Source organism: Triplophysa dalaica, chromosome 22, assembly GCF_015846415.1.
Source record: "Triplophysa dalaica isolate WHDGS20190420 chromosome 22, ASM1584641v1, whole genome shotgun sequence".
NCBI lineage: Eukaryota > Metazoa > Chordata > Actinopteri > Cypriniformes > Nemacheilidae > Triplophysa > Triplophysa dalaica.
Window position 1 is genome coordinate 5,777,556 of NC_079563.1, and position 27,545 is coordinate 5,805,100.

At 38.1% G+C, this 27,545-nt stretch overlaps 1 protein-coding gene across 1 annotated transcript in view; it reads left to right on the plus strand.

The window, feature by feature from the left end:
• The first annotated feature begins 1,323 nt into the window (after nucleotides 1-1,323).
• The window catches only part of strbp (spermatid perinuclear RNA binding protein), a 52,834-nt gene continuing 26,612 nt past the window's right edge, over nucleotides 1,324-27,545 (plus strand). The window contains 4 exon segments of the mRNA XM_056735966.1: nucleotides 1,324-1,390; nucleotides 19,434-19,562; nucleotides 26,035-26,270; nucleotides 26,406-26,595. Coding sequence (XP_056591944.1) covers nucleotides 19,560-19,562; nucleotides 26,035-26,270; nucleotides 26,406-26,595 — 429 coding nt within the window. The 5' untranslated portion in view covers nucleotides 1,324-1,390; nucleotides 19,434-19,559.

Here is a 27,545-nt window from a genome sequence, read left to right on the forward strand (position 1 = left end):
CCTCCCTCCCTCCCTCCCTCCCTCCCTCCCTCCCTTCCCTTCTTCCTTCCTTTGGTTTCCCTTTCTTATTGTTTTCTTGTTCACTCTGTTTTATGCATTATTCTTGCGTTTATCTTTATTGTTTTACACTTTTATTCTTCCTTAATTTGCTTTATTAACTTTCCTTTTTATCTTCCTGATCTCAATGTCCCTCCCCAACCCATCCTGTCCTCTGATAAACAGTGCTGTTGGGGTCATGAGCACAGTCTGTGGGGCACAGTGCCATGCAGATTAATTTTCTATTTGGGAGATTAGAGATGGACCAGTGTCTACGTCTATCATCTCCTGGCAAAGCAATTTTCAGTGATGTATTTATCCTCAAACAATAATGTGTGCTGTTTCTACGGAAAGACCCGTGCAGGACCACTAACAGTGAAGTCTTGGCCAGATGCCCATCGACGGAGGTGAAGCATGAAACACACAATTGGTCCATTTCAAGAGTCCTCGGATGAATCAGTCGAGTGTCCACTAGAGACTGACTGCTAATTTTAGAATGGGAGAGAATGAGTTTCTGTTTACAGGCCATTGTCTTGCCTACAGGGATGATTTTGCTTGCAGTTTTTTACACTCCATCCTTGACAAAAACCTGACCAATTATTTGACTACAGCAATGTGATGTGAATTTTTAATATCATTTTTATTATTTAATTTCTCTTAAAGGAACCTATTGTGAACAGTTTCTCATTTTTCAAATCCTAATAACGCGCCCGCTGTGCAGTGTTTGGGTATCATACCAGGGGTTGTCTGAACCTTCTCTGATGGAAATATATTTTCTGTAGTAGATGGTCACTACAGCAGCACCAGCTGGAGTTATTATTTACAGAGCTGCCGGGTCGCGTCATTTACCTTTCCGCCTCCAGCAGCATGTGCAACCCTGTCCCCACGCAGCGTGATGAAGCATGATCACGAGAACATGAGTTCAGAACCAGTGCGTTATCTCCTTCTCTCACGGTCTGTATCTAACACCGTGTGATGAACAACAACCACAGGGTCAGAGTGATAAAGAGAGTGCTAGTGTTTGTACTCGCTCAATGGAGACCAGCAGGATGGTAGACAGATTCTACCACGCATGGAGTGCCGGGAGGTGATGTTTAAAAGCAGCCCACCCCGTGCTTTCAAGCGCACCAGAGGGAGCATTAAAGTGCCTAATCTGTTACAGCCATTAACTATCTCCCTCCGCGAGCGAATGCTGGTTGTTTTGTACTTTATTTGATTAAAAAAGTCTGTGTATCATTCTGCCCCTTATTTCCACCCATACTGATAAATATTTATCTTTCTCTACAGGTCCCGAGACATCAGCGTCTGTCTTCTGTGAGCAGGTGCTGGAGAGGACCGGAAGTAACTGTTGACAGTAGGTGAACTCTTTCTCAAGCTTATCAGGCGAGTTGCATAAGTCCGTTTTGCTGGAGAACACCGAACCCCCTCGTGTCGTCCGTCCACTGTGATTTTATTTTGAGAACATGCTTGGCTGTAGAACATCCAAAACATATCCATCCTTGCTTCTTTTCGGAATATTTAGTCCAGGGTGGTCAAGTCACGGTGATTTGCTCTCGCTATATGTGACCCTTTGGGGTTAATGGTGCATGGATGTGTTATTAAGAGCGTTTTATGGTGTTCAAAAAATGTAAAGGGATGGGGCTGGCCCAAGATTTGTTTTATTTGACTGTAAACTGGAAAGTCCATCAGGGCACGGATTCCTGTTGGACGCTGTAAGGTTTTGTGAGTTCCACGCTCGTTTCCGTCTTAGCCATCCACTTTGGATTCTGTATCGGGAAGAAGCTTTGCCTGTGAACAATAATTTAAATGCGGGGCTGAAATGCATGTTTTATTTTTCAGTCATGTTGATGTATTCATGCCGCCTTAACTTTGGATTTCATCCTTACTGATAAGTTAAATGCCTTTTAGAGACCAAACACAGTCTACCGGCAAAGTAATGGCACCACTTTATGTCCACAAAGGGATTCATTGACTCATTTTCGGTTCAACCATCCGCTGGCACAGATAAAGGCAATTTATCACGGCTGTGAAGTTAGAATTGCGAAGTGAAGTGCTCTGAGCAAAAATAACAAAGTAGCGGTGGTGGGTTGCATTGATTTTGTCTTGTCCGATGCCAAAATTAACCACTTAGATATTGTATTGTTTCAGGTCTGCCATCTTTGGCTCAGTGTGCTTCTGTTGCTTAGTTCTGGAGTTTGTTGTCTTTCCGAATTCTCTGTTTTTAGGGCTTTTTTAGCTGGTTGGGACCTATGAAGCTGAGCAGGTCAGGTGAACACTCAAACCTGTTCCTCAAATCATTAGTCATGTAGAATTACAAAGCAACCTTCCGGTCGTCTGACACGATCAGGTGCCATCTTCTTGTACCCTCCTGAGTTGCTTTGCAGACCGTATCCAAAAGCCCCACACGCTGACACACATGCTCGCGGTAAGGCCGATCCACATGTGTGTATTCCCAGGCTGCCACTCATATTCCTGCGCGCTCATCTCTCTCCATGAAACACACAGACTCTCTTTCGCCGCAGTGTCCTTGAAAAAGCTGTGACTTTGGCAGGCTGCGTCTCTCACTGCGGTTTCAGTACATCTGCCATTTGAATGTAACTAATGGTCATTTTTTTCCACTGTCATGCATCGTTTATTTAAAAAGTGTTTATGTTCTCTTGCTGCATTCAATGTTATTTCAATGTATTTACAAAAATGTTCATAAATTCATTTTTTACAATGGTAAAGAACAGTTTGAGAAATAATTTTCATTAACATTTGTAATTTGGTGACATTTGTGGCATCATGGGCTAGAAAAGTATTCATCCAGTGTAGTGTAAACAAATACATTTTCAAACTTCTGTTTTTTGCATACTGAGGTTTCCAACGTACAATTCGCCTATTATACATTATGAAAGTATACAATTTCAGGTTATACTTCACTTAAAACCCTTTGTAACCTCACAGATCACCCTAGCAGGTGCATGGCAACACACTTCTGATTCAGTTACACTGCATTTTTAATTTCCTTTCTTTATAGTTTGAGTAAGGTTGTCTTTTTTTCGTCAAACCACACATGATAGATAATTCTTAAAAAAAGAAAAATGCCTCATGAGGTTCAGACATGATTTGCCACCTGTCCAGTTCTTGAACCTCCGAAAGAGAGAGGTTTCACACTCTTTCTGTCATTTCCTGTCAAACACTAGTTTGTGCCACTATTCCACTGTGCAGCTTTTGTGTTTTACCAGTTTTTGTTGTTGCGCTTTCTCACCCCCCTGCGTCTCATATCTGTTTTTCATCATTGATTGATGCGTTTTGAAGTCGGTCGAGCAGGTATGTCTTGAACGTCTCTTCAGTGGAAGACATAAACATGAGCTGTGACTCATAGAGGCGAACAATTGCCACAAGCTGCTTTGGTTTCCGATTAAAAACCATCGACTGCTGAGACCCACAGAATCACTATCCGTTTCTGATGAAGACCGATAAACACAGATACACAGATATGCACATAGTGTACACACACAAATATGAACAATTGAATGTAATTGACTTTTTAAATAAATATATTATAGTGTGCATGTTTAATCTTTACATGTTGTCTTAAAGGGACAGTTTACCCAAAAATGAATATTCTGTCATCATGTACTCAGGTTGTTCCATACCTGTTCAAATGTCTTTGTTCTGCTGAACGCAAAGGAATATATTTGGAAGAATGTCAGTTACCAAACAGATGTCATTGCCATTGACTCCCATAGTATTTATTTTTTTCCTAGTATGGCAGTAAATGGGGGATGAGATCTGTTTGATTACTGACATTTTTCCAAATATCTTTCTCTGTGTTCACCAGAACAAAGAAATGTATACAGGTTTGGGAACAATCTGAGGTTGAGAACATGATGACAGAATTTGAATTTTAGGGTGAACTATCACTTTAAAAGAATAGTTTACCTTCAAAAGACGCACTCTTGTCAATTCAAACCTGCATGACTAAATTTCTTCTGCAGAACACAAAAGATATTTTGGAGAATGTTGGTAATAGCAAACCAATGGTCCCCATTGACTTGCATTGGCTCAATATATCAGTTTCAAATGATCTCCAAATCCAGCGTTATATCCACAGTTTATATAACATTCATCACCCAAATGCATCGAGCAAACAACTGAACTTCACGAAAGTATGCTCTCTCTCTATCCTGAACACAAGTGAAAGTGACGTCTGCGCATGCTCCTTCTCCTGCTCTCCTGTGGCCATGCCGCGTGCCTTTCCGGGAGAACTGTCCAATAATGGACTAAGAAAAATTGATACAAAACAGTTTTATATGTTCGGAAAAAAAATTGCGAGAACTGTATGATCGCCCAACCCGTTTTTTGACAAGTTGACCATGTTAAGCATGAGAAGACAGCACATTTAACATGGTAAAGAAGTCAGAATGCATGGCACATCGTTGCAAGGCCACTTTAAAAAATATGCTTGCTTGCTTGTTTCATAGGAGGTCATGGACATGTTTATTCATTTTTATCTGAAACTGTGCTAAATGTGTTGAGTCTTCAATCTTATACTCTCTGGCTGAAGGTTGCATTGGGAGTGTTTGTTATGCTGAAATTGTTGTAAGATTGAGTTTCTCTTGTGTCAGTTATCACACAGCGCCTCGGTTTCTTTTACCATGTGGTAATTTACCATCTCAATCTCCAATCTCTCACTGCAATAAGACCCGTTCTGTGTGTGTGCGGCTCCTTTGTCTGCATTTCTCTCTGTTGCTCTCTCCTCCTGTCTTCCATTCATCCCTCTCTGGAATCAGGGAGCTGCTGCTGGAAGGATGTAGCCATGACGACAATTCCTGTGGGATGATCCGCACAGAGCCTCACTTTTTGTCCATCTTCGCATGCGATCTCTCTCTCTGTCTGCCTCTCTCTCTCTCTCTCTCTCTCTCTCATTTCTCTTTCTTTGAGTTTTGTTGACTTGACGAATCAGTTGGTACATTAAAGCATTGGTACCAACATGTACTGGGGAGGGTACTGTTGTTATATAATTTAGTTAATCTTGGAAATATTTTGTGTGGGATATCAATGGAATGAACGCTTTTTGGAAGAAATTCCAAATTTGCAGGTCGTGCATGTGCAAGTACTTGTAAAAATGATGCCGTCTTGAAAACTGGTCGCAAAATGCGATTTAGTCGCAATCTGGATTCCTGATATAATTGTTTTTAATGTTTTGGCAGATGGCCATCTAGCAAACTGACGTACCCTCGACACGCCCCCAGATGTCATTGTCCATCGCCATGTTCCACTGCCAACCTAGTAGTATTGCTTAAAAGTGATAAAGCACTGAGCATCTTTTTCATTATTTTGACATGTTTCTCCAGTTATTATTTTCTGCAGATAAATGCAATAAAAAAAAAAAAAAGTTTGCGAGAAATATTGTCAGTAGTTTACAGAATGAAACACAAATTATCACTTTACATACCTATGAACAGTAAATTCAGAAAAAACGTACACTCATTTTACAATGATCTCTTAATAGTTTTGCTGTATATAAATTAAGTAATTTAAATAAAATGTTTATATAAAATTTTAATAAATGGAAAAAATGTACGTAATTTCAAATAAAAGAAAATAACATAACATGATAAAAATAACCTAATCTTAATTATAACAAAATTATTCAAAAATATTCAATGCAATAAAATAAAATAGTAAAATGAATAAAAATAAACACAGGTTATATGTCCTGTGAGCGTGACATCTATAGTGTAAAGCCTGGAAACCAGATAAAAGTGGAATGACCAGTCACCATACGACCCTGGGAGCAGAGAATCTCTGTGATAAGCCATTAATAAACAGAGCAGAGGCAGTCTAATGCATTCATTACAGAACACTCAGTGCCGGACCATGAGCACGCTCAGTAATGCAGGATGAAAGGTGATGAATATGTAAAGACTAGAGTAGTGTGTCCCGGATATAAGGTCAGGGGTCAAAACTGCAGCCTGGAAAGGAAAGACACACACATACAGAGAGAAATGAACACATCCTCCCATCTCATCTGTGCGGCTGGTACGACTGCGGCCCCTGAGGTCACTGAACTCTGTTAGGAATTCAGCACTTTGCTGAGACAAGCTGTTTTTCACCTCCTTGCACACAGCGGTCTCACATCACGCTCTATACACACACACAGAGCTTGTGAGCATCAACATATTTGTTTACTTTTTACCATGTTGTTGGTAATTACTTTATCCTTAACAGCCATAAAGATGTTTTGACCAAACAACAAGCTGATGTATTCAGTGTATTCAGTGTGCAAAATAAGTGTGTATCGTGGTCATGTGACTAATGATGTGAAGTCATGTGACTGAATACGGTTTGACATGTTTATCAGCCCACTCTTAACGCAATAGCAGGTAGTATTCAATGTTCACTGCGTGTTATACTATAAGCTAATATTCCTTTCCAAACATTTCCTGAGAGAGACAGGAAGAACAAAGTTTCACCACTCTCCTGTTTTGTCTGCCTTGAAGGCCTGAAAAAAACAGAAAGGTGTTAAAAATCATACTTGTCATACTTTGATTGGATGCTGGGTGTTTATTCATATCCCACACTTTGTCAGTTAAATTCTGATTTGGAAACATATTTTGATTTCCATCTCTTCATGAACATTTTTTAATACTAGCATTGTTGATACCCAAAAATCCATTGCTTCCCTTTTTTTTTTAAACACTAAACATGTAATTGTTGCCCCTAAGAACCCAGACTGCTGATTTTGTGTTTTAGAGACTTGTAAAAAATTCATGTTCGAGATCGGAGAGCTCAGAGGGAGATGGGCTCAAACAAAAAAGAGCAAGATAAAGGAATCTGAGCAAAGGAGAATGAGAAGCAATGGGCTGAGACTAGCGCTGAAATATTTACAACAGCACTTAGTCGAATTGACCGTAGACTACATGTCCCAGTGCATTATGCGCCATGCTTGCCGCTGGAAGCGTGTTTGAGGAAGAGATGGAGTTATTCAGAAAGAAAGAGAAGGTTCGTGCTAATGAATTGGTGTTGTCAAGTAACATGCCCAAATTGACCTGGAAATGAATGGATTCAGTGATCCGCTGCGACTTGGCAGCTGAAGGTTATGCTGTGGATACGAGTGCACAAACCCAAACACTTTCCCCAAATTCCTCTTCTTACACAAACGCACATACCGAGGTATGTTCCGCACCGTCTCGCAGTCTTCACAAACAAAACTCCAGAGACCTATCTGCCCAGGTAACACACATACACAAGCATGCTGGAGATGCAGTGTTGTGTAGCAGGGTGCAGCGTGCTGCCTGCTGGGTAGATTTCAGCACGAGCAGATGGTGCTCATGATCCCGAGCCATGACGGCTCAAGGTTGGATGCGGCTCGACCGGTGAGCTGTCGCAGAGCCTGAAAAGAGATGAGTGAGAGAGAGAGAGCGATGTGACCCTCATGCCGTTATATAAGGGTCCTTTTAAGAGGTTATATCACGGATAACAGGATTTTTTTTTTTTAAATGAAAGTATTTATTTAAGGGCAGCCATTTTTAAATGGTTGTGCTAAAAGGATTGCACATCGGTTAGCAGCATGTGACCAAAAGCGTAGTAGCGAGGTAACCTAACTATGCCGAATTATATGATTACTGGCATTTTATTATTTTCATTCAGTGTTTTTATTTCTAGCTCAAATTGTGAAATCTGCTGTTTGGTCACAATTCTTTTGAATTCAATCTGAATTGTTAATTCACATTGTAAATTAATATATTTGTACAATTTCTTAAACTAAAAAAAACTGTTTTTTTTTAAATAATTGCCAATATTACAAGTGTAATCATACTAATTAAATAAAAATGTATGGCTCCTTAAACATTGTGAAAGAATTGTTCAAGAATCGAAAGGAATCAGCCTTCCATACATTCTGAACCACAACGTTATAAATACTAGGGACAAATTTGGACTGGGTTAGATTTTCTGCATTTTTCCCATAGCAAGCAGGTTGAGAGGCGTTTTTTGAGAGGTTTTATGCTGCCCCATATGTCTGTTGTAAACACAATGTTTTTTATTAAAGAGCTCAAAAGCATCGCTGTTGTCATTAGGCCTGTGGCGATAGCAACTTTTTGTTCGGCGATTCATTGCATCAGAAATAATTGCGATAGTCGATATTATTGTCATTTCATAAATATTTTATGTCACTGATTAAGTAATGACATAATATTGCAAGTACACCCTTTTACAGAACAAAGACCTTTTAAAATAATATTTGGACATGAATTGGAAATAAATAATTGGAGTGTAAATGTTTAAAATAAATAAAACTGACACTTCTAGTCCTTAATTGTTATTGGTTGATTTACGTTACAAGCCTTTATGATAAGGTTTAGGGTAACCAGAGACCTCGATGTGTGAACTCTGGAGAGGGAAGCACGATTGTATGTCATAATGTGGCCGTTTTTATTACACTTGCCCAATTTAGCAATGACAAACAATGTCTCTTTATCTTGAATGACTTTTCCATTCGTTAAGTGCCCTTCAGAGGAACAAAATGCTGTTGAAATACGTCCAAGGTGTATTCATACATGTGACATGTCACATTTATCTTAAAGACCTCTCTTAAGTTCCAAATGTAGCTTTTGTTTCAATCAGTTTTGTTGTTGTTTTCGGTTCCTCTATATTTAAAGAGAAGAGCATCTTGTTCACGTGCTCCTTTGTTTTCATATCGAAGTGGGAGGTTTGCGTCTTTGACACCAGTCGATTACTATTCCGAACTGGGTTTATACATCAGGATAACACAATATAACTCCTCGAGTCTTTTCACTTGCACCTGTCCACCCCCTGTGTGGCTGTGCGCACACGTGTGCGATTGTGTGTGTGTGTGTGTGCGTGCGTGCGTGCAAGCGAGCCCCGCTTTTGATAAACAGATACAGGGCGGCGCTAACAGAGACATTTATAAAATGTTACTGTCATTCATTTTTATGTAAAGAAAACGCACACTTTGGCGATACATTTTATCACCAAAAAGTACCAACGTCAAGTTTATATATTGCGCGATAAGTCGATAAATTCGACTATCGCGACAGGCCTAGTTGTCATGCATCATCTCTTTTAGGTCTATGTGAGGACAGAACGATAAAGATGATTTTGTGGTTCACCATAGTGTTGTGTTCAACTGCCATCTCTGCTCTGAAGAGCCACTTTGATTTATCAGCGGGATACAAAGTGTTGAGTTGACTTGACCTGCACGTTCACACACATGTCTGCGTATACACACACACATTCGTATTTCCATCTAATATTTTCTTTTTCATGTCCAGCAGTGTTTCAAATGACCTACTCTTTATTTCTCTCATTTTTCGCACATTTTTATGTCTTCCTCCACAAAATTCGGTCATCATTTACTCATTACTTGTTAATCCAGATCTGTATGACTGACTTGTGAAACACAAATGTAGAAACGGAGTATAAGAATGTGTGAAGCCACTCTTACAAATATAATGCAATTGAATGGTTCAGATGTTTTGTTTTGTTGTTTTTAGCATTGTAATTGGGTCCTCACATAAACCTGAAGGATGGATTCAGTAAACTGGGAATATATAATTGATGGAACATAGTTGGGTTGGGTATTGTTATTTTTCTTGGTCATTTTTGGAATTTGTTTCTGGTCTTTTTCCACTTTCATTGTATTAAAAACAGAACAACATTATTGAAGAAAGAGCAACAATTTCTCCGTTTGCATTTCACATAATAGATAAATGAGGGTGACCGAATATAACCACGGTGAACCATGCATTAGAAACTAAACCAACACCAACTCACTCTCAGATAAGACGTCTCCATAGACCTAATCCATTCCAAAAGGATTTCATAATAAGCACTTGTTTTGTAACATGGTCAGATATATTTTTAGCTCTTTCAAAGTGTTACCGAAGCCAACAAAGGCACAAAGCATCCTGGGAAGTCTGTAGAGCTCTTTTGTTTGTCACCATCAATTAACTCCAGCTTGTGCGTTTGTCTTGTTGTTGTTTGTGACAATCATCATTTTGCTTGGAGATTGTTATACAAAAATTTAGGTTTAATTTACTTTTAATTGATGTCACTAAGAGTTAAAGCCCTGCAGGTGCCAGCTTAAGGCCACAGTTTGTAATTTGAAGGCGTCATATTGCGCAACTACCTGTTTTTCTGTGTCTTCGGTGTGTTATAAGTTGCCTATGCATGTATTAGACACGTAAAAATGCAAAAATTTAAGTGTCGGACTAAAAGATGCATTCTATCTAAAAGCGAATTCTCACCCAGACCTTTCCTGAGATGTCTCGTGTAACTACACCCCCACAAATGTACGTCAGGTCATGGTGTGATTTGACTGAGACCGCCAAAATGTATACGCTAGTGAGGTGGTGTACCTGTCAGTACAATTGTATTGGAACTTGATGTTCCAAATATGGTAAGAGTCGTTACATTTCGTCACACGCTTGCAGTTTTCGACCAATCACTACACACTGGTTAACTGGCCAATCATAGCACACCTCGCTTTTCAGAGCCAAGAGCTTTGATAAAAATCTAAGCGTCTAAGAGAGGCGGAGCAAAGAGGAGATACAAACATGCCTGCTATGTGGAAAAACTTCGTTTATGAACCTTAAATCGTCTAAACACATTGCATTACATGTAAAACAAACAATAATATTTGCACTTAGTACAGGGTCTCGTCCTGTCCAGACTGGACTACTGCAATGAGCTACTGGGTGGACTTCCAGCTCGCACAACAAAAGCTCTACAGATGATCCAGAATGCCACGGCAAGAGTTATCTTTAATGAACCGAAGAGAGCACACGTCACTCCTCTATTCATTAAGCTACATTGGCTCCCTATAGTCGCTCGCATCAAATTCAAGACTCTGATCCTGGCCTACAAGACCACTAGTGGTTCGTGGTCCCTTATCTTCACTCGCTAATACAGACATATTTACCCGCCAGATACCTATGCTCTACAAACGAACAACGTCTTGTGGTGCCATCCTAAAAAGGTAAAAATCGTATGTACCTTCTCCGGATCGGTTCCACCTATGTGGAATGATCTGCCCGCTGCTACAAGATCTGCAGATTCTGTAGCCATCTTTAAGAAACGTCTGAAACACATCTCTTCTGTCAACACCTGACTGATCAGTTCTGAGTTTTATTTCTTCTCTACTCTAAACTCAAAAAAATACTCTAGTTTAGCTCTGTGTACTGTGTTAGGTTATATGAGACCAGTCTTCTTTTTTGATTTCACTTTTGAGCATGCTTTTGTTGTCCTTGTGCTGTCCAAATTGCTTCCATTGCTTACCCCACCTCTACCTGTAAGTCGCTTTGGATCAAAGCATCTGCTAAATGACTAAATGACTAAATGTAAATGTAAATGTAAATGTTAATGCTTAGCCGTGTCATATGACCCCTTTAAAAAAACAACTTGTGAACAACTACAGTTGAGAGTTCCTTTGGTTTAAAGCTGCAGTATGTAACCTTGGTATTTGACCACAAGAGGGGGCATTTCCAACAATAACAAAGGCGAAGCTTGATGACGCTATGAAGCAGGTGACGATGGGAGATGTCGTTTTAAATGCGTTTTCGCCATAGCGATGCATCTAAATTGGATAAACGAATCATGATCACGGATGAGGTAATTTATTTGTTTTTGTATTACCTGTATATCTGATCGTATTATTTTATGTCATCATAATTAATGAACTGCAAGGAACGTGAAATGTTATGCTATATTATCCCGTTACAACTTACAGCTATTTGTTAAATGATTTGTTGGGTTAATGTTGTGCAGTGTTACGTGTTTATGGTTAATGCCGTGTTGTTTAACGTGCTCAAACCAATCGTTCTAAAATAAATAATTGATTTGCTTACCTGTCTATCAATACACTCGCGAGAGCAGAGTCTCTGTCAAGTCCAAGATTGTCGCGCAGCTCTCTCCATCTCGAAAACGCCTTGCCGATATTTATCCTGGTTTTATTCCTCCGTTTGTCACACAGTCTGCGTGTATCCAAATATGGATGCTTCCGTTTTACTGGCACTTCAATACTCGCCAAAGAGTAGTGGTGATCCATAACAACCACTTCCGCATTTGACCATGTGATATTCTGGTCTACACCGGAACAAAGTATAGAGCGGACATTGCGTCACTGAGAGGCGACATTTCTTTTCCGGGACGGCCAGTTATTTAAAATCGGAATTTCTCTGAAATAAAAAATCTTTAGAGACTTTTGAAATATTGTAAGTACACAACTGGAGGAAATATATCACACTGTGCAAGTTATTTTCTGAAATTTTATTACAAAATTATTACATACTGGAGCTTTAATACTTTCTCTTTCACATATTTAGGTTCAAGAACCTCGAATAACACCAGAGATAATCTCTCGAGCTAAGATATAATTTTTTAAGTAATAGCCTTTAGGCTTAAGTCTATGGAAGCTACTCTACAATCCATTAGATTAACAGCCATTTTAATACCCAGACAATTGTTCTGTTCCTGCATTTGTTGCGTGTGTGTACTTAAGAGTATCAGAATAAAATGCTCTGTGGCAGAAGATGGATTTAGGGATCTGTATGGATTTATGCCTGAGTGTGTGTGTTGTCCTCAACAAAGAGCATAGAGCAAACCAGTTTGATACATCTCTTCATGGAACCTGGTCTACTGGCCTGTCTTCATTTGAAGAACCCTAGCGGAACGAAACTAACTGAACGAAACAGCAGTATTGTAAATCAGGTTTATCTCTCCTCGGCTGTCAGTGCTGTATAACCTGGTCAGTGTGTTTATTGATTTTACGTTAGATGTCTTAAGCATTTAGTGAAGTAGAAGAGATCTGCCTGAACAGAAAGATTTAAGGGCATTGCACATTGGGTCCCAAATTTCATCCGAAATGTTCGCAGGTTAAAAAATAAACACAACCTCACGTTGTTTCAATCACATTTACGCGCTGCCTCCGATTTGTCAAAATTGTCAAAAACAATTCGGACTGGCAAGTACAAAAACAATGGCAAGTTTTTTTTCAGAGAGCACCGTACACACAAGCGCCAAATATGAAAAAGACGCATAATTTTTTTTTTTACTATATGCAAAGACCTTTAGACCATATGGTCATGATTATTTTAATATGTCTTGGTTTTAGAGCTTAAGTATGTTAAAAATGATGTTAATTTTTGTACACTTTTAACTCAACTCAACTTTATTTATATAGCGCTTTTTACAATTTTCATTGTTACAAAGCAGCTGTATATGACTCATTGAATACTAGAAAAACAACTAAAGGCATATACCTGTAAAAACAAGAAAAAGGTGAAAGCAACAAAAGACAGACATACAAATGCTCCACACACACAATATGCATACTTACACACATTGACATAGACGCACACACGCAAACACACTCGCACACACGCACAGTGAAAGCACACATTTGAGAACCACAGGTCAAATATTAAACGGACTATAAATTCTTATATGCAATATTAATTATGTCTAAATTCAAAATTTTAATAATGAAGGTGCTGGACGATGCCATAGAAGAATCATGCTTTGAGTTTTCTAATGTTTGTTGTGAATCTTTTTGGTCATTTGTTTCCACCTTTATTTATTTTTTGTGCTTGATTTGGCTATAACATGAATAAAAAGATTTTCTATGAATATAGTTTTCTAACCCAGTAAAGAAAAAAATGCCATATGCTTTAAAATAACCTTTCAAATGTTCTTATCTTTTTTATGCACATTATGGCTGGAAAGTGTTTTATTCCTAAAGGACATCAATCATATATAGTATATGTTGATTCATATACTGAAATGTTGAATTATGCTTGAGGACCGTTTGCTTTGATGGATCATGCATGGATGTGGATCTGGGATGCATCTGTTTTTCAGTGTCATGTTATGTCATCAGAAGTTAACTGAGGAAGTGAGTCAAATGAGAAAAGAACAAGGAAAGTGAGTCACCAAAGAGGCGAAAGTAATGAATTTTCAAGTGTTAGTTAGAACGAAATGTCCTATTTTCCCACGATACTTGCTAGTCTCTTCGTTCCCTCAGTAGTAATCTCTTGATCCTTGTTAGCCTCAGTTCCCTCGCTTCCATCCCTCCAGGTTTGACCTGAAGTCAGCAAGCAGCACCCCTCCATCTTTAATATTGACATTGCGGTTATTCGGTTATTGATGGCGGCCATCGTTTTAAAGCGTGTTCAGCGTTTTCTCTCGCAGCACTGCCAAATCATCAACAAATGTGTGAAGCTGCACTTTCATACCAAACTTTCTCTCACATTTTCACTTAAACATGGGCCGTTTTTTAATCAAGACTTCGCCCGGGATTCCAGGAAGAATCTCAAGTCAGCATCGGAGGTGACAGGAATGCTTCCTTAAAATGGACACGTTTGCATTTTTGGGGATGATTTGCGCTGATTTTTTTTGTTTGCGTTGCGCATATCATCACTAATGGACTTCATGGCACTTTGGCATATTTTTATTTTCCTTTCAACAGACTGGTCTGTGTTTATTTAAACCATCCATCTGCTTGAGCTGACAAGAGTGTTATTTTTATTTGAGCTAAATTCACCTCAGCGAGTTGCACTGCTTGCTTGAGTGTTTTGGAGCATGTTAGATAAATGACTCTTAACTATTCTAAGCACTAGAACAAAATATATAAATGTAGGGGGTTTTAACACAAAATAATGTCTTTTGATACAAAATTGATTTTAGTGCTTTGTCTTTGTATCGGGTGCTGTTTTTCAGAAGTAGAGATGATGACAGACTCATTGAATATTGTCACATCTGACTGAATCAAACACATGCATCCTTTATTAAAAAACTCAACACATCCGATGGTGTGAGAAAGTGTTCAATACCAATGTGAACTAACAGTGATGTCTATGGATTTTCTAGTTGTTTCATTTTGCCATTTTATTTTAGTTAAATGCCAGAATTGGATTTATGTTGGACATTGATTATGTTCTTCTTTGGTAATAGGGTTGGACGATGTCTACCAAAAAATGTCTACCGATGTCCACCACGGCGAGCCATGGGTTGGCTGAAAATCAGTTTGCTAGATGGCCATCTTCCAAAATATTAATATTTTTTTTATTAGAGCTCAAAACTGCGACCAAATCGCTTTTGCGACCATTTTTCAAGACCGCATGAGCATTTTTACTTGCGCATGCACGACCTGTAACATGGGAATTTCTTCCAGTTGTTATTTCATGTGGAAAGACGAGCAGATCTTGAGCGCATCAGTGTAGGCTGTGTGTGTTCGATGAGTCAACTGCGTGGGTCACGCTGATATTTCCCACTGACGCGCACAGTACAGTTCGTCATTGACAAGTTTACACACACACAACCTGAGCGCATTAAGACGATTCGCTCTTTGCTTTCATTTTCTACATCCGTCTTACACGCACACGTGTTGCGATGCTTCCAAATCATTCTCGACCTTAAATCTGCACACAATGCCCTGACATCTACCTTCAAAACCATTGTCTCGTGGTGACATTTTTTGTATAGCACAAGCATTTTCTGTAGAAATCTGAATGTTTGTTATCCAACACACCTTTGTATTTTAAGATTTGGTCATATCTCACCTCTGTCATTCAGCTCCACATGTTTTTTGTTTCCAGACTGATTTATTTGTGCTTGATTCTTGTTTTGGCTGTGGCATTGCTTATTAAACCAGTCTTATTCTAGCACTGGTATATAGTGCAACAACAGCAACATCAATAAAGTTTGGTTCTATAACGCTACTGTATATGAAGCTATAAATTTGATATATAATGTAGATGTTCCTAAAGTGACATGCACATTGGCTTTCTAGGCCTGTGCATTCTTGTGTTTAGGTGTTGCATGCGTTTCCACAGGGATTGTGGGTAAAACAGCACTCGCCCTGAGAAGTGTGTTATTCTGTCGTGGTGGTCCGCCAGAGCTAGAATACTTTATTGTACGCGGTTGCAATTTATTATATTATTTGATTTCAGGGGTTTTTAGTTGTATTTGTTATACCTATTTTTGATTTCCCACTGTACATAGTGTGTGTTTAAAACACTAATAGATCCAGCCAAACAGGTTAAAATTCCTATGAAGTAAACATTTTGATAAGCATTCACATTTAAACAATGTGCAACTGTATACAGCCGTAAAAATAACCCAGCTGATTGTGACCACTAACCTAAACACACACGTCTGCATTTCCTTGGGTTGCCTTTGAGAGTTTGAAATAACATCAGGACAACACAAACATTCCCAGACTGATGGTTTGTATTTTTGGAGCAACAAAATTAACATCGGTTTATTGCACACACCCTGACTAAAGTGTGTTTTCTCTGGTTGCTCAGAGTGGGAGCAGGTGCGGGCTGCCATGCTTAAGATTCATTAAGCTGGCTTTCCAATATTCATTGTGCAGAGAAGTGTGGCGCTGATCTGGCAACCTTATCCTAATGAGACATGCCAGTGCCTCTGGCCAAACCACTTTTCCTTTGAGGGATCTATGCGGCCGTGCACATGATGTATTTTACTTTCAGTTTTGAATATGTGGCAATTCGACTTGAATTAATGGAGGGTTAATATCTTTCTTAATAAATAACAAAAAACGACAGGATAGTAGAATGACGTTTGCTTATATTAAACACAGACCTTACAGAACGAATACATACACCATGCAAAAAATATTAAAGGAGTATAAAAGCCTTAATGTCGGTAAAGTAAATGTAAACAAACATAAAAATTACAAAACGTGTAATCACAGCAAACACTTTGCAAATAAAAAATAGAAACGAATATGAAAGGAATACGAAACGAAATACGTTTATGTTAAATAAATGGCAAAGCAGCGTCTTTTTAAAATGAATCAAAAATACATTTTTATGATTTGAGGGGGGGTAATTCTGACAGAATTTTCATTTGTGGGTGGACAATCCCTTTAAGCTACAGGAATAATTTTAAGAATCATTTTGCTTGCAATCTCAAGTAAAAATGTTATATTTTTTTAAGAAATGTTGCAAGTGCATACCATTTCATAATTTTCAAATGACATAAATAAAATGTTCATCAGAGAACAGATTCTAAAGATCACATTCTAATAAAACCACATGTATCTTATGAGCTTTTATTTTTGCTTTTAAATCCAAGAATTAGGTTCAGCAGGGCTTGTTTATCTCATATTTAAAGCATCACTTTGGCAGGTGTGAGCTTTGCCCCATTATCCTGCATCAAAGTCAGACTGTAAATGTTCATCTGGTGGAAACGCCACCTCAGGGCACTCAACAAATCCAGACTCTCCTATTACCAGAATCCAGTTAACCCATAGCCCCCCTCCCCTCGAGGACGGTAAAATAGAAAAACGATTACAGAATTGATATCGGTCAAAGATAGTAGCGAGAAGAGATGGTGGATTTGCTGTTGGCTTTCTACTAAGATGAAGGGCAGTCAAGGGGTGGTCTTGAGAGAGGCTTGTCTCATATTTTCTTGTCTTGTACAAGTTGGAGGATAAGTCTGTAAATGTATGTGCGCTTTTGCTCTTCCATGCTGAAATACGAAGGTTAACCGAATGCTTTCGCCATCTAACCGCAGCTGCGCCATAGCCGCATGCTAATCAATAACTTCCCGCTGACTTTAACCTCAGTGAGGTGATGTACAAATCCTTTTAAATCCTTTGACATGCACTAACGTAAGAATGTTTTTTTATCATTTCATTGTGGTTAGTCATTCATATATTGTAAGCAAGCTAAGGAAGTCTTTTATTGATACTCAAGCATTTGGTACTGATGCAGGAAGTCTGAGTTTGAGTCCGGCTCCGTTATATCATCTCATAGTGTTTTCTGCAAGCGATGTGAGATTTTCTGTTGAAAATAAAAATTCTGATTCGTGCTGCTTATTGTACTTGACTTAGTAGTGTAGCAGAGATGAGGGTTATATTTAAAGCTGTCGTAACTCATTCAGTGCCCTTCTGTGAGTTTCTATTAGATGTTATGTTTAAATAGACGTCATCCAGATCATTCTGTTGGGAGTAATGATCTCTCTGATACGCTTTGTGCACACTGCGACTTCAGCAGATTGTGACAGCGTTTTGCTGCTCTGATAACAAGGGAGTGACAGGAGGACGTCAGCGAGCAGACTGTGAACATCTCTGTTTGGACACACACCACTGAACATTATTACAGCAGATCTGCAGGGCATCGTTCAGCCGTAATTGCTCTGTTGGTAGCTGTGTTTGGGCCCCTATCAGTTGTTCTGTCTTATAAGATCTTAAAACTATAGTTTTGTGCATAAAGGGGGTAAGAATATAAACTGTTTAATCTGACAACTTTTTTGTCTGGAATATAAATGATTGGGTGAATTGGGCATGAGGTGAAATTTACTGTCAAATTGTATCATGCTGAGATGCATAAATTATGTAGATGAATGGGGGAAATATGTAAGGGGGCCAAAAATAATATGGGTTAGGCATATTTGGGCAGTGTTTTTCAGTACCCTTTCAGGTTCGATATAACCATCAAAATGTGACGTGTATGCTAATATGGACTTGAAATCAATGCCAAAAAAGAATTGAAAAAATGCAGAAAAATCTTAATGGTCGTATCTTAGAGATAATTGTTGATTTTCGCTTGTATTCATATTCAGGGTCTTGACACAATAAGCTTTGCACATGTGTTGTCATTTTTTGCCAAGCAAAGCTGATCTTTAGTTTACACTCTTAAGCACACCTAAGCAAGATTAATATTTGTTTATCATATATTTTGAAGGCACATAGGATATGATTTATGGATATTATGTAACTAGAAAAATCCTGAGTATTGAAAAATTCTTTAAAATTTAGTGAGTTTTGTTTTTACAGCTAAAAACTGATGTCAGTTCTTCTTTGAAATCTGTATTTTAAGCCAGAATTATTATTTTTTGGTGGTTGCAGCTGTTCTGCTCTAAAAGCCGTAATCCAGAAAATGAAATTATGTTCTGGGGATATTGCATTGACGCAGGAAAGACATTTGACTAGATAGGATATTAAGAGAGGTAAACATATTCACAAACTATGGTTTTGCTATCCCTCTGGTAACAGCGTGTGGATTTTTCACCTGTTTTATGTTTATCTTAAGCAGTCTTATCTTAAAATACATATACCTGCAAACATACCTTGGAAAGAAAAGCTAAACAACAAGACTTAGTTTGGCTGGCGGCACCCAGATCATGAAATGTGTCGAACGTCTATACACTGCATTGCTCATTTTCAAACAAAGAGACATTGATCTCTCCTGAGGGATGTGGGTGTGCGATTGTGATGCTGCACATTTAGTCCTGTTGATTTTTATCCAATTTATCTATCATTATAAAGTCGTAATAGCTTGTGCCCTCAGACACTCATGTTGTTGCTAACAAGAAAATACGGAATAGTGTGATTAATGTTTTTATTGTTTGTCTTGCAGGTTTTGGTGCAGTGAGGCGCAGCGGAGGGGGCAGAGAGGCGAGCGCATGAGGAGAGGGCGTCCAAAGACCCCCGTCTCCACACACACGTTCACGGAGTCGCCGTGACTAGCATCCCTCCAGACGCCATGGTAAACCAAAAACTTCCGTTTAGTAGAGTTGTGTGCGTGTCACAGACCAACGTCAAATATACATGTATCTCACTTACATGTGCTTCGCTCTTATCTACATCGTGCCAAGATGCGAGTGAAAAGTGCAGTGAAAGAGAGAAAAGAGGGGAGGAGATCAGCATTTGATTAATGGCCCTCACCTCCGGCTTGGGGGAGCGAGGTCTCATGGGAGAGCGACAAGGTGACCTTGCCAGTTTCGCTCGACTTCCTGTCAGACGGTGGTCAAAGTGTCAGAGCCCTCAGATACTGTATATACACACACACACACACAACACAAAGACTCACAATCTGGCTGCTATGCTAGCAACTAAAGAATTGGTTTGTCAAAAACATGAAAATGGTACGTAGTATACAAGACCATTATACAAGGAACAACAGTCTGGAAATTATTTTCTTTGTGTTGTCGTATTTCTGGCTTAAAGGAATCAAACTGGTTCAATACAAGTTAAGCTTCCATTTCTATTTGTGGGGTCATATTGATTACTTTAGAAAATGATTTTGACAGTTAAGACGTGGAAGACAATGGGGCAATGCGTTAAATGATTAAAAACACAGTTAAAAAAATATATTTCCACTCGTGTTACAAGCAAAGATAACAACTTTCATATAACACACAAGACATTGGAGAACAACATACTGTAAATAGAGCTTAAAGCATATTTAACCCACTATTGAAGTTTCACCGTGTCAGACATTCACAATATGAATTTAATTTGTAATGCTACATTGTGCCGTTCCACTTACTTTAGCTGACAGCTCTAATTATGTCAGTAAGAGAAGATATTGATTTGCATTTGCGTTTTTGTCAGCATTATAGTGTGTATATGTTCGGGATAATGTAGTCAGCCAGTTCTTTATCATCAAAATGTAGGGGTTTATTTTGCGTGTGACTAGCTGACTATACACTATCCCATTTATGTTATAGGTACTAAGCAAATAAATGAATAAGTACATGCGCACTAAATATTGATTTGAGAGTATAATCTTACCTGTAGATTAACTTAAAGTTTCTGCTAAGCATAATAGTCCATTACAACGCAGACAATTAGCCTAGAAACATGACACACTACGCAATATTACTTTATGAATTTATATTTTATTAATCTGCAATCTAAGTTATTTTTTCAATATGCTACATGACATTCAGCTAAAGTACAATGCAGTAAGTGTTTTAACTGGAAGATTCCAGGGATCTTTCAAAAATGTTATGTTTAGTTGGGGACAGTTTAGAGTTTTAAGGTTATTATCTACTCTAACTTGCACTGGTATGCTGAGAAAGGCACACTAGAGTAATTCAACAAGAGTGAATATGTTGATAAGCCAATAAACAAAAAAGTAAAATTTCAGTGCCATGATTAACAAATCACAAATTATCCCAGAAATCTGTGTAATAAACATTTTTATAGTGGTGGTCCACATGTCTCTGTCCTGGGACCATTTAAGGTTTACACAGTTTGAACATTTTAAACTTCTTACACATAGTCTGTTTGTGTCAGTCTTACCACAAACACACAGTCATGGCGAAGGCTTGCGTCAGTCAACAGCTGTTTGTGGTCAGCTAAAGACACTGCCATAATAAGAAGTCTCAGAGGTCTTCGGATGATTGTCAACTGGAAGACATTTTAATTAGGGGTGCGTAATCAATTTAATGCCAAACACTGACCTCAAACACACACAGAGAGATAACACAGCATGCCAGAGCCTCTCAAAGGGTTATCTAATATTTCTGACAGGCACGCAGGGGCCATAAATACACCGCGTAATTAAATGACCTCATGCCAAAACATTGTTGGCGTCCCAAAATGATCAGGTTTCCTGATACTGCTAGTAATGTATAATTGAAACGTTTCCTGCCGTCACTGTTTATACTGTAGATGATTTTGGGTGTGCGTATGTGTCCGTCTTACTCTATACTCGATTGAGATCATTTCGTGTGATGTGTGTGTCTCTAGTGCACCATTTGTTAAACCAGTGGATTGATGAAACTCTGTTTCTTGATTGCTTGCGCTCTCTCTCTCTCTCTCGCTCTCACTCTCTCCTTACTCTTTTAAACATTATAAAGAAAGGGATCCTGTACCTGACTCATATTACAGATTCTTTAAAGGAAATTGCAAAAAACACAGGTGATATTTATGAAAGACGCATTCCTCTTGTGGTCATATTCAGATCAGCCAGCACTTCTTTAGCAAACTGGCATGTATGATCACAGAGGGTTTGAATCGAAAGTAGTTATAATTCCGTTCATTTTGGGGGACGGTCAGGTTTATCTAAAGGCACTCTCTCTGTCTCTCTCTGGTATGATGTGAGATTAAGATGCAGTGATCTCCGCTCCTCCCCAGCTATTTTACACTCTTTTACAATTCCCAGTATGTTTTACGGCTAATGGCAAGCGGCTATTAGGAGTGCCTCATAAACTCTACACACTGCCTGTTAAGTACTGGCCTGATGCCACAAAGACCACTGTTACAGCTGCTAACATACAGACACTCTTATTCACAGATACACATCTTCATTACTAAACCACCTACTTCTGCAGATGCCCAGAAAGACCAAAGCCTGATCCATGCTAACACGGGTGGTCATTTTATTTTGCACATGTTTGTCGTTTGTATGGTTGTGTCGAAGCGTAAACTGCACACCACACGTAATTCATCAACTTCAATAAAGGTTGCAAACATCTTGTTTTTCTTTCCTCGCTGGTTACACAACAGACGTCGTTCAGATGACAAATAGATGATGTCGTTTTTATGTCTATATTCCTTGAAAGGTCAAACCCCTCCCGGGACTGCAGGGGGATGATATGGCTTTGATACCCTATTGAGTGAATCTGCTATGGAATATAGAAATGAAACAGAAAGGCTAACGGAATGGAAATGATAGGATTAAGGAATAGATCTCATATTGAATAGGGCTGAAATGATTGAAATTCAGTCCTTTGAGGATGAGGAATGGATTGACAGGAAGATTCGGTGGCAGTACACGCCTTCCTTTCTATCTCATTCTGGGAGTCATTCTGTGCTGTGTGCACACCAGCCTTTCTGTTTTTTCCTAAAAGGAACTATTCACCCCTAAATAAAAAATTCATCATGGAAGATGTAACACTATTTTGAATTCAATCAAAAAAAGAGAGAAAATGTCCTAAAAAAGGACAAATACATTTGAAGTTTTCCGGTTTTAAAAACGGATGAAAAAGCACCACGAAATTATCATAAAAGCCTTGTGAACCAGACCAACAGATTCATTTAAATGATTTAGTTTAAAATGACTGGCTTGTTAAACTATGTAATAGGGATTTAAAGAAGCAGGTTGAAAATTGATTATAATATGTGACGATTCCAGTCGGTTGAGACGTTAAATGAATCGCAATACATGTTTTGAAAAGCAGGGGGCGCTGTGTTTGATGCTAACTTAAGCGTGATAATGTTGATCTCTCTTAAATGTGAAAAATCCAAGAAAAGTACAAAATGTTTGTTTATATCGAAGAGGCTTTTGTATTTCTCCTTTTTTATTTGATTTGGATTAGGTCTTGAAATATATTTTTATTTTGCAAAGAATTGTGCAGCATTTGAGAAATAATACAAAGGGAGTTCATCATTTCTAATTTGTCTTGACTCGTTTTATAAAAATAAATTGTGAATAAATGGTATCGTGAGATCAGTATTGCTAATCACATCGCATCGTGAGCTTAGTGAATCGTTACATTCCTACTATGTAAATATGTACAGGTATGGACTGCTTTAGTCCGTTTGTCAATTGAATGCTTTAGAAAAGGATGATGGTTTTGTGTCGCCATTCACTAATGGCATTGAAAACTGCCACCAGGATGTCCTTCACATTTTTTCTTTAGTTTTTAAAGTGTTTCTTTACAGTCACAACTTGTGAAAATCAAAGCAAGGTTGAAGAGATATTTTGAATATTTTAAAAATATCACTTAATAAATCTTGCTCAATTCAAAGCTCAGTGCATAATTGAAGTCCCATTCTACATTTTTTCAAAATGTTGATCAATGATGGAGTTAACAGATAAATGGTCTTCAGATGTGCAAAGCAATGACCATTTTTTATTTAAGTTTCCAAAATACACACTCATTGGTCACCGAAACAAACCTCACCTCCCACCTCAAGCACACACACATTGGTTGTGACCTTTTTATTGTTTTAGGCTGGTTGGGCATCTAAACTGATTTTACTGCTTTCATAATTCTTTACGACAAAAAAGTATTTCCTGACAAGAAAAATAGAGAAAAAGCTTTTTATGGATCTATGTATAAAGTATTGTATTTGGTTGAGAAATGTAAATGTTTCTCAACATAAATGTTCAGGGAAGTTATGCTTTTCCCAATATTGTGGAATCTTTGACATATGTTTAGCTGTAAATCAGCATTTACAGTGTGTTTGTGGTTGTGTCAAACTAGCAGAGCAAAGTTAAGATATCACAACAGATGTACTTACAGTGCATGACGTACTTACAGATGTCTGTGTATATTAAGATGTAACGGTAGAAAATATTTGAATCTCTAAAGATGACAAGCATCAATTTAATGTTCTAGAAAAATTGGATTGTGTACTAGATGAGTTACCCTCTGTTTGCAGTATCTTGGTAATTAACATTTACATGCATCCTCATTAGAAGCAAAGCATGTCAGCAAAGATTAATTCACATTAAGTGATGTTGATGAATTATTGAAGGCAGAAACAGCTGTTTCAAAGCTTTGAGTTCCCGCAGAGCTCCAGTCAGTCGGGAATCACTCCAGGATGGAGCAAATGTAACATCTGTAATGTGTGTGTGTTAGGGGACACACAAGTTATGTGCTAGTCAAAATGTGTTCTGACTATATTGTATATGAACACCTGTAATTGTCAAAATCATGATGAATTTACTATGCGGTTAAAATGTTGGGGAGTTTATCTAATAAATACTGTTATTTTTGTAGATCAGGGCAGTTTATATGATTCTCACAAACATGATTTTCTTAAACTCATATTAGCAAATTTTCTTTATATTTATTGTAAATAAGGTATGACATGTTTGGCAACATTCAATGTTGAACTTCATTCTTTTACAAAAAAGGAATTAGCGTGAACATTTAAACTGTCAATCACATATCGTAAAGTCATGATGTCTAAGCATTTTAAGTAATCAAACAAAAGACATTAATGGAGTATATTTATATAGAAAATGATACATGTAACATTTTTGAAATAAGAAAAATAAAAAAATATAGTTTAATTAAGATAAGAAGAGTTTTAGTTCATAAATGAGATAACTCTGTTTAAAAATAAATCATGTTTTTTATTGTGGTTTGTTTTGTTTTAAGCCATAACATCTAAAAAAATACAGCTAACTAACACAATAAAACATGATAACAACAAAAAAAAAACATTGATAACATGAGTTATCTCATTTTGGAGCCAAACTCTTTTAAAATTAAATCAAACTTTTTATATATATATTTTGTGTGAGTCTATACACAGTCCTTACGGAGGATGAGACTATCTGTTTTGGATACTTATTTTTTTCCACTATTTCTTTATTTTTAGTATACATGAATATTCGGTCTAATATTTTAATTTTATTTATAACAAATGCTCTCCGACAAATAGGGACACATTGCGGCGATGAGAATTGCAACAGAAAATGCAATAATAATACGTAAATAATTTATTCCAATGTTAAAATTGTGCTATGCTAACATACAATCATGTTTATTATATATTTTTGTTCTACTGAAGTCTTTTTTTTTATGCCGTGATGTTCCTGTGGTTTTGTGAGAATGACCCATATAATGTTGTATGATCCTATATGTTAAACGCAATTCGCGTTTATGCATTATTTAAAATAGTATGTAGCATTTTGCACAATGTTGTGATCAAACAATTTTCTTTTTGTTGAGATATTATGTTGCAAAATGTTAAATGGAATTTGTTACAATCGGTATACTTACTGTAACCTGCAAAATATTGCCGAATTTTTAAATCATTTTGTCAAAAGCGGATCACAGGAGAGATTGACTGACAGTGATAGATGGTGCTTGATGGGAGATGGAAGTGGAGAGCGAGCGAGAGTAACATACAGCTTTGGACATGCATTGGTTGTGTCGTGTGTATGTGAGGTCTGGGATGTGCAGACGTTTGTTTCTGCCATCAGGTTAAGCAGATGTGAGTTTGATTGATTAAGGTTTAATCTGCTGTTGAATGCCCCTCCGACCTTGTACTACCCACACACACACTGTACCTGAAAGGGAAATTCAAGAAGTCTACCAAGGTGATCCTGAGAAGTTGTTGACACTGTATTACAGCATCTTTTTGGAGCTCTGTACAGTATGACTGGTTCTTCTTCTTTACTTTTTTTTCATTTTTTTTCTTTACTACGCATGTAAAGAAGATTCTTAATATGATGTATACACTTCTGATGAATCTTTTCTGCCCATCAGAGGTCAATCCGGTCGTTCGGGAATGATGACCGTCACGTCATGGCCAAGCACTCCACCATCTACCCCTCCTCTGAGGAGCTGGAAGCGGTACAGAGCCTCGTCTCCACAGTGGAGTGTGCCCTTAAACACGTGTCTGATTTGTTGGACCAATCTCAAACCAGCCAATCAAATTCATCCAGCACGCAGGAGGAGGAGACTGAGAACAGCGCTGATGAATCGCCAGAAGGCAGCACAAAGTGAGACTTCCCTGTGCATGATGGGAAATGATTTTGCAAAAGTGGTGTTAATGTTTTATGAAATGATTTGGTGACCAAAATTGTATGTGAATATTGCATGTGCATTGATCGTGTTTCGTGTTCTCGGTGTCTTAGCGAGGACAGCAGCTGTAGTAATGGACCCACCGGTGGGGGGGGTTTATGTGGAGTGATGAGAATCGGTCTGGTGGCCAAAGGACTCCTGATTAAAGGCGACATGGACCTGGAGCTGGTGCTCATGTGCCGAGAGAAGCCCACCGAGACGCTGCTGCGTACTGTCTGTGACAACCTGCTGCCGCAGATCGAGGTAACTGCACACCTGCTCGGCCCACATGAGCTGTGACGCACACACCAGTGATTCATGCAGCACTGTGAATCTACAGCACACAAACTGCACACAGTTTTGAAAGTTGTAGCTGAGAGTGATGATTTAAAAGCACAGCATTCTGTATAATAACAGCACAATTGTCGGGGTTTTGTCTTCGCTGGATGCAAAAGCAATCATACAGTGTGTGGGCTGTATTCTGGGTCATGAATCAGTTTTATGAGCTGCTTCTTTTAATGAGTCACACAGTAATCGTTGTGAATCAAAGTGACGAATGCTTCAGTGAAATAAATCAGATGGAGCTTTTAATAAATCTGATTTCCAGCTGAATCAAGTCTGAAATGACTGTGTTTATATTCTCAAATGAAACAACAGATTGACCACACTCGGACAAGTTGAATATTTTTCTTCATAATTTGTTAACTACTGTCTTGTGTACTAAAACTGTCACACTGAGTTATGAGAATATTTCATTTTGATGTGTTTGCGTTTAGACACACTTGACCAAATTCTCGCCAAATTCTCGCCACACTTGACCAAATTATTATCTTAATAACAAATAAGTTTCTTGCATTAGAAAACCAAAATTGTATTTTAAAATATATATTTTTGAAATGGATTACTTGCACAAAGTGATTGAGGGATAATTTACAAGCAGCCGGTCGTTATTGCAGAAATATTTTGCATACATTATACATTATCCCGCTTATTATACGGATTCATGCCACATGAGGAAAACACTTGCCATGAATGTATGTGAATTTGCATAAAACATTTTTTATCTCATTTTTACCAAACCTTTCGCAAAGCTTACTTTCAGTTTTAAGGTAAGAAACAACGTTCTGTTGTCATGAACAGTTCATTTGGTTTAATCATTTGTACATTTAACGGCATATATGTTACTAAAAGATATTTGTATTTCATTTCAAAAT